The 13,092-nt window shown below is 37.3% G+C and overlaps 1 protein-coding gene across 2 annotated transcripts; it reads right to left on the bottom strand.

Moving 5' to 3' along the window:
• Nucleotides 1–522: 522 nt before the first annotated feature.
• Nucleotides 523–9,480, bottom strand: LOC136837039 (probable nuclear transport factor 2). 2 transcript variants are annotated; one of them, XR_010852558.1, is made up of 5 exons: nucleotides 9,213–9,480; nucleotides 6,266–6,337; nucleotides 4,729–4,827; nucleotides 3,692–3,877; nucleotides 523–1,710 (listed from the first exon to the last, which is right to left on the bottom strand). XR_010852558.1 is itself a non-coding variant. In XM_067101616.1 (4 exons), the coding sequence occupies exons 1-4, from the start codon at nucleotides 9,321–9,323 to the stop codon at nucleotides 1,600–1,602; spliced, it is 393 nt and encodes a 130-aa protein (XP_066957717.1). In that variant the 5' UTR covers nucleotides 9,324–9,478; the 3' UTR covers nucleotides 523–1,599. The 2 variants fall into 2 exon arrangements, 1 of the variants encoding a protein (XP_066957717.1); XM_067101616.1 differs by lacking the exon at nucleotides 3,692–3,877 and having other exon boundaries at nucleotides 9,213–9,478.
• Between the last annotated feature and the right edge of the window lie 3,612 nt (nucleotides 9,481–13,092).

Raw genomic sequence — 13,092 nt, 5'->3', positions numbered from 1 at the left:
TTACATTTTTATCTATTTACTTCTTAATTTGTTAAAATTGTTTTTCTTTTCTCATAACTGATTTCTTCTTTCTGCATTTCCTATTACCTTGTTACTCCTTTCAAACCAAAACCATATTCTTCGAAAGCTTGAATTTCAAGTCAGTGACACTGTGGGCTTGTTCTCCATGAATAGGATTCATCTTCTGAATTATAATAATAATAATTTTCACATGGGAGGAAGGGGGACTGGACTCCATTCTGGTTACAAGCATGACTGGACGGACATCCTTGATGTGGTCAAATTGACCTACTGACTAGGATGTCTCCAAGGCCTAGCTATCCTAACAGAAAACTAAACTCTTATGAATCATGAACCTCTGCCCTCCCACTGACCAAGGTTTAGAGTTCTACCAAAATCAAGTGTTTTAAAAAAGTTCAAAAGAACAATCAGTCTACCAATTTACTCAGCATACAGTACAGACTCCACAGCCTTAAAATAAACAAGGGACATGAGGAAGCTTTGCACGCTACAGAAACACCATTATTTCAAAAGAATGTGTATTTGAACAAAACATAGGACACTCCAGGTAATAATGACATTAAAAAAAAAAACAATAGCTACTGTTAAAGAATGATGACAGCTGATGCAATGATATTTTATGGAACATGATCTCAGGTCATATTAATCTATGCAATTTCAACAGTATTACACATAACCATCATGTTGACGAAGATCAAAATCGGAAAAAGATTGGCTCCTGTTAGGCACACTATCACCTAGGTCTGACAAGGCAAGTTTGCTGCAACCGGACTTAAGAGATGTACAAATTCAAAACTAGAAATCTGCTCAGCCATCTCCGTATCAAAAGACCTTGTAGTCGTTCCACAGTGTGTCAGAATTACATGAAAGCTCAGTGTAAGTGCAGCACTAAAGATTGCTTTAACCATTAAAATTACAACAGATTACAGTACTCTATTTCCTTAGATTACAGTTTTTTTCATGTAGCAAGCCACTTAAGCAAGTGTGGGTCTACATGAAGCTTACAATACTTAATTTGTGAATTACAAAATGTAAAAAATTTCATTACAGTAAATTTTCATGTTCAACTGTCCCCACAATTACATCTGCACCACAAAACATGAAAGCAATAATGTCCCCACTCTGGAACACCATATAAGCGTATATGTTCAACCACCCTAACCTCAAAATGTAGCATGTGATTTCAGTTACAATTTCCATGAATACATTACACATGTAAACTGTGTCATAGCTATCATTAAAAAATCATCAGTGACAAGACTTTCGTAACAAACGCAATCACGAAGCAATTCCTTAAAACTGAAAATGCTCTGGTAGGAAATATATTATCATAAGTTATACCCTGATGCTTACAATAAAAAAGATCAACCTTTCAATAAATAACAATGAAATACTGTAATTCCTGTGCAAACAGTACCTATACACACCGAACTTTTTGGCTCGTAAGTTACCTTAGGACGCAATGGTGAGAAGCTAAGTCCTCCTTGCAAACTGGCACTCTCAACTGCACTCCTTATGCAGACACTTTGATTGATAAGCTTTGGGTGGTCAGGATGATTACAACTCAACAGAGATGGATTAGTGATCGTGGATGACAAGGCGGAAGGAGTCATGTTGGATGAAGAATGAGTCATTCATAGGCTTGAGGACAAAGGTCTGGGAAAATCCGTGGACTGGGTCTTCATCCATCTGGAAAACAGAGGAGACGCTCATATGCTAAAACAGCGAAGGCTGGGTCTTGAAACTAGAATCAAACGGAATGTACAGCACTACACTTCAACTCCACAAAGATAACTCAATGATAAAATATCAAAGCTAAACAGAAACCTTGATTCTCAAATATCTCAGAATCATCAAAATTACACTAGTTTTTCAGCGGAGGATTTTTATCAGTGACAATACAAAATGGTGGCATTAACAGCGTGAGACCTCATGGGTGTTCAATTTCTACAACTGCAACATAACTGTACTACAAATAATATCAGTTTAGTATATAAAGCACCCTCAACTAACAGTAGTGCATGTTCAAATCGTCAAACCACTCTTTTCTTCAGAAGTTAACTCATTAGTAATAGGTATTATATATTAATTTAGCCTTGTTACAATTACTCGAACACAGTTTAGTTAAGAGTGCTGAGTTAACTGGCTTGTAGGTCAAATAACTGGCACTAAAAAAAAAATACTTAGATTTAGGGTGATATGGGGAGTACTTCTTCACATTTTCGTCAAAACCAGCTGCACACTCACTATATCACCACTTAATACGCTAACAAAAGTTTAAGCACAAATTTGGCAAGGTGCACTCTCTCAGTCATCCTGATATAGAACGAAAGTACACTGGCTGCCTTTCGAGAAATTATTATAAATAAGTCCTGATCCTCTTATCTTCATATCTTTGATGTGTGATTGAAATGTGGCTAAACATCTTTTTGGGATGCTAGCTACTTCACTACCTAAAAATATTTGCATGCAGCTATGAAAATTCTCTTCTAACTAAAAAAATCTATATCTGGCACTCTCCTTAACTCTTGGAGAGTCTCGGGATGTAAAATACTGTAGTATCACCTGCATGGGGACTGGATTGGAATGTAAAATTTAGACTACAAGCCAAGCGCTGGGACCTATGATGCAGTCATTCATCGCTGAAAGGGAAATCGAGAGTAAAAAGGCTTTAAAGGTGTAACAAGAGGAAAACCTCGAAGTTGCACAATGAAACAACTGTTAAGAGAAGGTGGAAGAAAGAAAATATGAACGGAGGTAGAGAAAAAGGAATAGGAGGGGTTGCAGTTAGGGGTCAAAGGGACGCTGCAAAGAGCCTCAAGCAATGATTACGGTGCACCGCACGAGGTGCACTGTTGGCACTACCCGTCTACAGGGTCTTCGTCGGGATACCTCCTTGAGAGAGTTGGAGAATGATAACTCAATCTCCCATGCAAGTAGGAAGTCTATGATAACTTAATGCACACAAAAAAGCTAATTCTACGGAATGAGTCTGTTATGGGATAAATCAGGTGTTGCTTGCATACAAAAGATATTGTGCACTCAATACTCCACACTCAAAAATTGTACATTCAATACTCTCACACAAACACAGCTGGGGGGTAAAGAAAAAGGTAGGTTGATAATACAGTAGTGTTTAAAACTGCCGTTTAACTGCATTTAAGTTTTGGATCATAAACTCACACTTTTTACTAAAGAGAAAAAAAAGTTATTATACAGCACATCCAAGGCAGAACTCAGGAAAAACAAACTGCAAATAGCTATAGAGTAAAAATAGAAAAAAGAATTCATATCAAGTCGGTCATATCAATGCGCAAAATTCAAAACGGATTTTGAAAATAAAAAAAACGTGATTTATGAAGTTTTATGGTCATTTGCCATTCAAAATAACCCTTCTGCCATTTCTGAGGACAAAAAAGATATGTCACACTGTCAGCATTCTTTGAATATGGCTAAGAAATAATAATGGCAACCATGGATCTCACAATTTGATCTCTGAACAAGCAACACTTTTTAATGCTGCATCTTCCAAGGCAAAAGAGTTATACAGTAACTCAAGACTAGAAAAAGCAAAACTGTGGGAGAAACAAAACGCTACATTCTATCGATAAATAAAGGTTGGCAGCATGCGTGTTCATGTGACTCAAACCCTCAGAGATGAAAGTCTTACAACTATGATGATGCCGAGGTGTAAGATTGAGACCAATGTCCTCTCAGGACTACAGTTTCAGGCTTCCCCTCAAACGGCAATGTGGTGGAGGGCCAACCGAAACATGTCGTGCTGGACGAAGAAGCTGTCTCCGAGCGGTTTAAGCACAAACGTCTGATTGAACCCGTGAGGGGGATCATCATCCATCTGGCATGAAATCCACACTGTTATTCTATGCCTAAAAATGCTTTGGGATATGCACGAACTACAGACACCACCCTACTTCCAAACGAGTTACGTTCCAGATGGCTGTTTTTTTTTTTGTTGAACTGTTTGTAAGTTGGTTACTATACCTTTCATGCCTATTTAAGTAAAGTACGATATAAAATCAATATAATACCGTACATTCTTTCATCCTAAAACCCAATACACTGCACATACAGTACTGTACGTACAGAATAAGCGTACAAAACAAAACTTGAACTTATGGGTGGCAAAGGGGAGGACTCTGAACACAATGTCAATTTGCAATCCCATTTGTTTATATCTCGGAATGTTTGAAAGCTGAATTTTCTCAAGTAGGGTGGTGTCTACAGTATATACAGAATCACTGGCTGCACATCTTCTCAAAATTTTTCATCATTAAAATATACTGAACGCAATGTGTAATCATTCACTTTGGAAATATTCTCCAGCAAACCTTCTTGCTCATATACCCTAAATCTTTGATACTAAAATATCTGGGTACCTTACTGAAAATTTAAAATACTTTTTCAACACATTTTTCATACATTTACAGTACTTATATAGTTCAACAAGAAAGATTAGTATCACTTAAAAACAATATAGAGCAAATCACATTCAATTTTTACATTAACAAACAGCTACTGTCTAATTTCCACCCTTGAAAATGTTCCCTTCAGAGAGCGTGCTTCAAAGTCTCTCAGGGTTGAAGGTACAGTACTTCTAAATCATTACTAGCCTCTAGTCTCAATTTCCTGTAGAAGAAAAATCAAAATGTGTCAATTTATCCATTAAAAGCACATTCAGTGACTCACCTTAAGTTGTCCTAATATGTTAACCAATACGCCACCATCAAACGTGGGTTGACAGTCAACTGCAGTGATGGCACGAGCTATTTTGTTAAAACTCAAACTCTGAAAGACAATGGATATGATGAGCTTTTGGCAAGGTGTGTGCATGCTGACATACATTATACCCCTCCCCACCAACATTTTCACATCACCTTTCCCTCTCCTGAAGCTTTAACTATTCTTAGAATAGAACAGAATACAGTGAACCCCCCTGTATTCACGGGGGATGCGTACCACCCACCCCCCCGTGAATAGCTAAAATCCGTGAATACTCAAAACCCCTCTAAAAACACTTAGAACTGGCCATTTTGATAGTTTAAACACAAGAAAAACCCTGTAAAAATGCTTATACCTGAGTATTTTAATAGTTTTATCACAAAAAGTGCATTTCTTCATGAAAATTATATGAAAATACGGTAATCAGTGAATATTTCTCAGTGAAAAATACCGCGAATGGGCGAATTTTCCGCGAATATTGGCTAGATATGTTCCACAGAGAAACCCGCGAATGCATGAGTCCACGAATCATGAGAATGCGAATACGGGGGGTTTACTGTATAGGGTTTAGGCCAAAGGCCAAGTGCTGGGACCTACGAGGTTATTCAGTGCTGAAATGGAAATTGACAGTAAGAAGGTTGGAAAGGTGTAACAGGTGGAAAACCTCGCAGTTGCACTATGAAACAATTGTTAGAGAAGGTGGGAAGTCAGATGGAAGAAGGAGAATTTGAACGGAGGTACAGTAAAATAAAATAAAGTTTTATATATACTTACCGAGTAATTGCATGAATAGCTATGTAATTACAGTACTTGGTAAGCTACTTATACAAAAAAATATATTAACAAAGTGGGTCAGGCAAATGTAATGACTGTGACCAACTAGAAAACAATAACAAACTAATCTGTTCCAATTTTCATCTGTTATGTATGAACAAATAACTTCAAGCATCAAGAGTGATTAAAAATCTCTACATAAAATATCGACAGTACTTGGTAAGCTACTTATACAAAAAAATAAATTAACAAAGTGGGTCAGACAACTGTAATGACTGTGACCAACTAGAAAACAATAACAAACTAATTTGTTCCAATTTTCATCTGTTATGTATGAACAAAAAACTTCAAGCATCTAAGAGTGACTAATAATCTCTACATAAAATGTCAACTATTCATAAATTTCTTTGGTTAACAATACTCTTTAGGTAGTAGACGCAAAATTAATACTTTCTGTCATCCAACTCACAGCTGCCTTTATCCTAACTGGCCCTCACATCATTATGCAGAATAAAGGTATCTTAGTCTGAATTTAGGACGGTAATATTCCCAAGGTCATAACTTGCCATCTCAACACTTATATTACAATCAATTTTACTAACATAGGGGCAAGAAGAGCAGCAATATTCAGCACATTAATCAAACAATAAGGTTGAATGTACATCACTGAAATTTAGATCTAGTTAGTTAAACAAAACTACATCAACTGCGAGAGAGACTTGACACTCACCTTAATCTTTTCAATTATCCGTGCTGCTCCTTGAACCTGAACTCCCTCAAAAGACATCAGTGAGAGTTCCGCCTGCGAAGACACAAACCAGATAATTTCAACGTAATAGGATGGTACCGAACAAGTATTTAATCTCTTAGCACATGAAAATTAGTGTTTGCAAGCATCCATAAAAAATATATATTCAACTTAGGTTTGAAAAGTACTAATCAACTTATCATCGTACATTGACTCTGATTAGGAAATATCTCATTTTTTAAGTCATTTTGATTTTTGCGGGTAAAAGCCAGCACGATTTCCTTTGGCACTTTGGCACCAGGGACTGTGGAATTTGCAAATTTAGGCCAAAGGACGAGCACTGGGACCTAAGAGGTCATTCAGTGCTGAAAGGGAAATTGAGCGTAAATAGGTTTTAAAGGTGTAATAGCAGAAAAACCTTGCAGTTGCCCTATGAAACAATTGTTAGGGGGGGGTTAGGAAAGTACAATGGAAGAAAGGGAATATGAACAGAGGTACTGTAAAAGGAATGAAAGGGGTTCCAGCTAGGGCCGAAGTGGCGCTGAAAAGAACCTCAAGTATTGCCTACAGTACACCGAGTGAGGTACATTGATGGCACTGCCCCCCTGTTGGGAGGTGGAATGAATTAGGATAAAAGGCACTGGTTTTTTATATCTAGGAAAACAGACAGGTGTCAGATCCCAAATTTCAATCATCAATGTCCCAAACCCTATATCAGTACAGGAATGACCCAGTCCATGAGAAACCATGAACAATCCTGAAAAGCCTAAAAAATAAACCAGTATATGATTGGGGTTTATTTTCACTCAAATGAAAGTTATCACAAAAAATTATATTTTGCATTACACCCGTAACTGTGTGTAACTTCCGTGCTAATGTCTGTGAGAAACTTGATTATTTTCATCCTGTTTCTTTGAGTATAAGTGGTTAATACAAGAGAGAAGCATGTGACTGATGGAAGTGCAATGGAAGATTGAACCAGGGTTTGGTTCTCTTTACGATTCCATTCTCTAGAGGTTTTAAAACATGAAAATTGTGCCTAACAGACAAAGAATAAAACTCAGTCAACAATTAGGGTACTTTATTTCTTTTGGCTGTTTTCGTTTACTTCGAAACAAGTGGGAAAGAGGTTTTTTGGGTGCCACTGTTAACCTTAAATGGCATGAATTTTGATAGGTAAAAGTGCAGAAAAGTTACGTACATTCTTTCTGCAGGTTAACGTCAGCTTAAAACAGATAAACATATTTCAAGAGGGATGTATTTTAACCTATCCTGTCCTGGGGTGCCGTGCCCTATTCTAACCTGGGAAGTTCACCCCTGCCCCAGACACCAAACCTGACATCAGGCATAGCACAACAATGCTCGCAACTGCTCTGTAGTATTATCTTAGGAAAAAGTGAAGCATTTAGCACATTATTTCCACGGGTCACAGCCAGCTTGAACGTAGTTTAAAGATAGAACCCATTTCAACAGGAATACATCTAACCTAAACCGCCCCCCCCCATAATGTTCGGCGGTAACTACAGAAATCGTTTATTAATATTCTTTTTGTGAGCATTATAGAAAGGGGTGTATATAATGCAATACAAGCGCGATAATTTGAGATAAGTGCCATCTTTTTTTTTTTATGTTTTTATGTTCATCCCTGAGGGGCTGGTACTAAACGCGGCATCCCTCAGAGGTTATCAGTAGAAATACCCATTGGGCTACGTCATGTAAAGCAGAAATAACACATGTAGTTCTGCATGTCATGCAAAACTACTCTACATATTAGGCTACCTAAAATTAACCCTATACAGAAATTACTGAGCTATCCAGTGTGCATTTGCATGCAATTGAATTTTTATTTTAAAAAATTAGGCAACCAGTTTATTTTATCATTTAGGATATTCCTATGATAGAGGTCTGTATACTGTATTCCTATCATAAGAATATCTATATATAATGAGGATAAAAATCAACAGGTTGTTAAATTTCTTGATAAAAGGCAATTATATTTCAAAAGAATATATATAATTAGTATTTATAGTCTTTACTAATCATTCAAAACCACACAAAACAAAATATATAAGATAAACATTATCCACCCTGGATAACTGTCTTTACCAAGCCCAACCTTTTTGTAGAATGCTCTCCTGACCTAACCAGAGCTTTTGTTCCTAGCCTGACTTAAGGTGCCATGCCTTGACCTGGCGGTGGGGGAGGGGAGGGGGGCTGGACAACCAGCCCCGCCCCCAGTAACTGAATATCGTTAACAGTTTGGCAGGACTACATTTTCGTTCCAACAGGAGGTCCACCACTGACCATTACAACCTAACAAAAAAAACCTTAACCTAACCTTTCCTAGCACATCGTGCCCTGACCTAACCAGAACTTACCTTCCTAACCTAACTTAGGGCGCTGTAAACTCACCTGGCTGGGGGTGGGGATCGCAAGTAACACTTGCCATCGAGCACACGTACTGGCCTAGGCTACACTTGCCCATCTCCCTTCTCTGCCCAATATTAACGTTAATTGGCCCAGTCTAGGAGAAGGACAACTTACATAAACAATGTCCTGAAAAGTTCCAGAACTTAAACAACACACGCCTGGAGGAGATAACTATAAAGATTGATTTTTTATACTTCGAGTACGTACGAACAAACAGATACTACAATTTAAATCGAGTGATGCCCAAACTGACCTAAAGTTAAAGCTAGTGTCACAAGAAAACACAAATAGGATCCTCACGTGAGAGAAATTGGCCAATTTTTCTGTTGTGTCCCCGTCTGCGACAAATACCAAAAGCTCCACTTACCATCACACCCCTTCCTAAAACCTTCACGTTCGAAAACACAAGGAGGTCGGGTAACACCAACTGATGCCCAAACCGACTGGATATGAGAGCCAGCGTCACGAGAAAACACGAAAAACCCTCGGAGGTACTCACGTGATAGAAATTGGCCAGTTTTTCCCTCCCGTCCCTGTCGGCATCGAAGACGGCGTAATACTCCTTGGCGAAGCTCTCGCCGATCTGTTGGTACTGCGGGTTCAGATTCATCTCGGGCGACGACAGCAGGAGGAGGCCACCTTGAAGTATTTACGGGAGGGGAAAGGAGAAAATTCTGGAAGTGGTTCGAGGGAGCGCGAAGAACACTTCTGCGGGAACGTCTTGGTCCTCACGGGGCAGTGTTTTGAATGGACTGCGCATGCGCACGAGACCGAGAATCCGGGCTCGCTGCGCTGGTGGAACGCTTCTGCTCGCGGTGTTTGCGTCGTTTGGGTTCAGTTTCTTGATTTGTTTCTCGTATCAGTCGCAATGTTGCGCAATATAATTTCATCTTACGTTATAAATTACATTTTAACTTCTTTAAAAAATAATTTAATGATAATGAATCTTTTACATGATCGTATTAACCACATTTTAAATTATTTTTCGCCGTGAACGCTGCCGTTGTCAGTTGTTTGTTATTTTTCGTATCAACCCGATTATAAAGTAATAATGTAATTTCACCATACGCAAGCAATTACAATTCTCCTTCTTCAAAACATAATTCAGTGATGCGAAAACCTTTATACTATCGCTTTAGGCATATTACAAACTATTTCTCGTCTTGAACGTTGCACTTTTCAGTTGTTTTAGCTTATGTTTCATATTAGTCTCCCTGTTACGCAATATAATTTCACCATTCGTAAGAAATTACATTCCCCCTTCTTTAAAACACAATTTCATGAGACGAAATCTTTTATATTATCGCATTCGACACATTTTAAATGATTTTTCTCCGTGAACGGTGCCGTTGTTAGTTGTTTGTTATTCTTTATATCAGTCCGATTATAAAGTAATATAATTTCACCATCCGTAAGAAATTACATTTCTCCTTCTTTAAAAAAAATAGTTATACGATGGAAAAGCTTTTATCTCGTCGCACTAGACAAATTTTTAATTATTTTTTGTCGTGAACGTTGTTTTTTCCTTCGATAACCAAAAAGATGACACCAAAGGGGGAGTAAAAATTAACAGGTCTGGCATACCGGATCGTAACGATAATTGATTGATTAACAGTCATCTGGCGTTACAATTACAAGGGTAACTGACGACGAATCCAGACTAAGAATTTCAATGAGATATTGTATGTTAAACTGAATATTCAAAAATAGCATGACAGGTCTACCTAAAATTCTAAATGAAGGATTCCATGTATACAATTGAAATACGAAACCCTTTAGTATCAGATATATAACTTGCATGTGTTAAGGGAAAGAGTCTATTCATTCACAAAATTATAGGAGACGCGTTTCCATTGCATAACATTTAGAAGATTCTAGATGCACTGGGAAGCCCCAAATTCTTCTCGACTTTTGATTTAACTCAATGTTGTCATCAGGTGATGCTGCATGAAGAATTGGGAGCAAGGAAAGCTTTTTCTGAAGGTGTCCTGTGGACTTGATAAAGAGTCCAACAGCTCTCGAAAGCTGCCACGCTAAGTCGTGATAGGCAGGAGGAAAAGAAGGAATTTATACATAACTTCTGGCAAAGAAAAGAGGAAAGAAAACCAATGACCTTAGAAACGAAAGTCAACGAGGTGTCCAGGAGGTGCCGTTGTAAAGGCTCTGCCTAAACTCCACTCGACTCGACACATTTTGAATCTATTCACGTGCTGGGTACGAATCCGAAGGTTATCGTACTGTAGAAGAAAGAAAAAAAATCACATTCCTTGTGAGAACTTCGAAATTGATAGATAATAGCTTCATTTTAGCGTGTGAGTACATCTTTTCTAGACAGAATATACACAGAGGTCTTCATATTGATTAAATTAATTGATGTGAGCTTGCTCTTGCTTGGGAAATCAGCAAAAATACACTAATTATAAAGAAAAAGAAATTATAGCCCTGAAGAATGCATTGAAAGTGGGTATTTTTCACTTGCTTAGAAATATATATATTGTCGGTTTGCATATAATTATTATTATGCAGTATATATAAATTGTATAATTCATGTATATTAACTATATACAGAATTATTCATGTTTAATAAGAAAATAAATTTTTTATAGTTAGGACTAAATTGTATAGAAATATTTTGTTTTCTATCATCTATTTATGATTGCATAAAAGAAAACTCACTTGTTATATTGGTGACTCGCGTAAATCCGTGGGCGAGCAATTGTGACAATAATAGCTTGCTTTGAGACCCAAAGAGGAGATCAGCTGGTCTTGAAACTGTTACGTAATATTAGCAGTTATGACTTGGGCCATCGACGGATGGTCTCTTGTTTGTCAGTTTTCCATGAGTTGTGTTTTTATAGAGATCTTTCGCATTCACAATTGATCCCTGATCAATTTTATCTGCCGAGAGCAACCAGATTCACTGAACAGCAGCACCAATACGCAGTAAATGTTTTGTTTCGCTGTCGAACTTTTCAGTTCCAGAGTTCCTTTAATTCCTCACACCATTGGACAGTGGTACAATCTCCCTGATGATGTCAGGCAACTGGAACTTCAGAAGTTCAAGCGAAGATGCAATGCATCACTACCCTAATACTATTCTCCTTGCATTTTAATACATTTTTGTCTTTATTGATTTATTAATATATTTTTTTTAATAAGTGAGGCCACTTCTTTCTGTATTTCCCGTTCTCTTACTTATTCTTCCTAATGAACACCATATTCTTTGGAAACTTGAATTTCAAGTCAGTGGCCCCTTTGGTGGGCTTGTTACTTAGGAATAGGTTTCATCTTCTGAATAATAATAATAATAATAATAATAATAATAATAATAATAATAATAATAATAATAATAATAATAATAATAATAATAATAATAATAATAATCTTTACACTAATAGAATTGAGAGGCTTGGTCACGTGACCATCAAATTAACCAAAAAATTGGACTGGGCACAAGAAAGATGAAGACCCACTTATCATCTGATGTATTGAACTACATTAAATTTAAGGATTTTCTGCAAAGAGGGGTACATCCCAATTCCCCGTATGGGACAGTGCAATCAGTGTACCTCTCGTGATAAACTGTGGGCATTACTAAAGGGTGTTTGTAGTCCCTTCAGTTTATAGCTGCATCCACTTTTCATTAGCCTTTTACTGTACCTCCTTTCCTGTTCCTTCTCTTTATTCTTGCTGTCTAACCTCTCTAATTATTACTTCTCAGTGTGGTGATTTATCCCAGCTCTGTACTGTAATTCATCTCCTTCATTTTCTGGATCTCTGTTATTCTGTCCAACCACTCGAACTGACTTTCTTCACTGTCTTAAGCGCCAAATGGCTGTCAGTGCCCAGTGCTTGGCTTGACAGCTCATATTTTATAAATTAATAAAAAAAATAAAAAAGGACAAAGATAAAAGTGTGAAGAACTGAAGACAGTTGGGAAACTATAGGGTAGAATGATTAGCCAATATTACGTGTAGTAAAAGCAATATGGAATGGTCCATAGACAAAAAGGATGAAAAAATTATGGAAGGGACCATCACTGAGATAGCAATAAAGAATTTCAAGTTGTTAAAGGAAATGCTAAAATGCATTTACAAGAAGTCATAATCAAGAATTTTAGCTAAAAACCTGAAGCCTTTGGCCAAAGATACCCTGGAGATATCAAAAGAATGAGCAAAAGACTTTGTGGAGTCCATAGCTGCGACTAAATATTGCATACACAGGGACTACATTGGTCAGCTAACAGAAGTCTGATTTAAGGGTTTCAACAAGGCTCGACTTAGGTTTCTGTTATTGAATATTCACCGTTTCATGGGATGGTTTGAGACAAAACAATTTTTCTAGGTGGATTTAGCCATTATAAAAAATAAAACTGTAAA

Source organism: Macrobrachium rosenbergii, chromosome 57 (assembly GCF_040412425.1).
Source record: "Macrobrachium rosenbergii isolate ZJJX-2024 chromosome 57, ASM4041242v1, whole genome shotgun sequence".
Classification (NCBI taxonomy): Eukaryota; Metazoa; Arthropoda; class Malacostraca; order Decapoda; family Palaemonidae; genus Macrobrachium; species Macrobrachium rosenbergii.
Note: the sequence above shows the minus strand (reverse complement) of the source record. Positions and strands in the feature narration are given on the sequence as shown.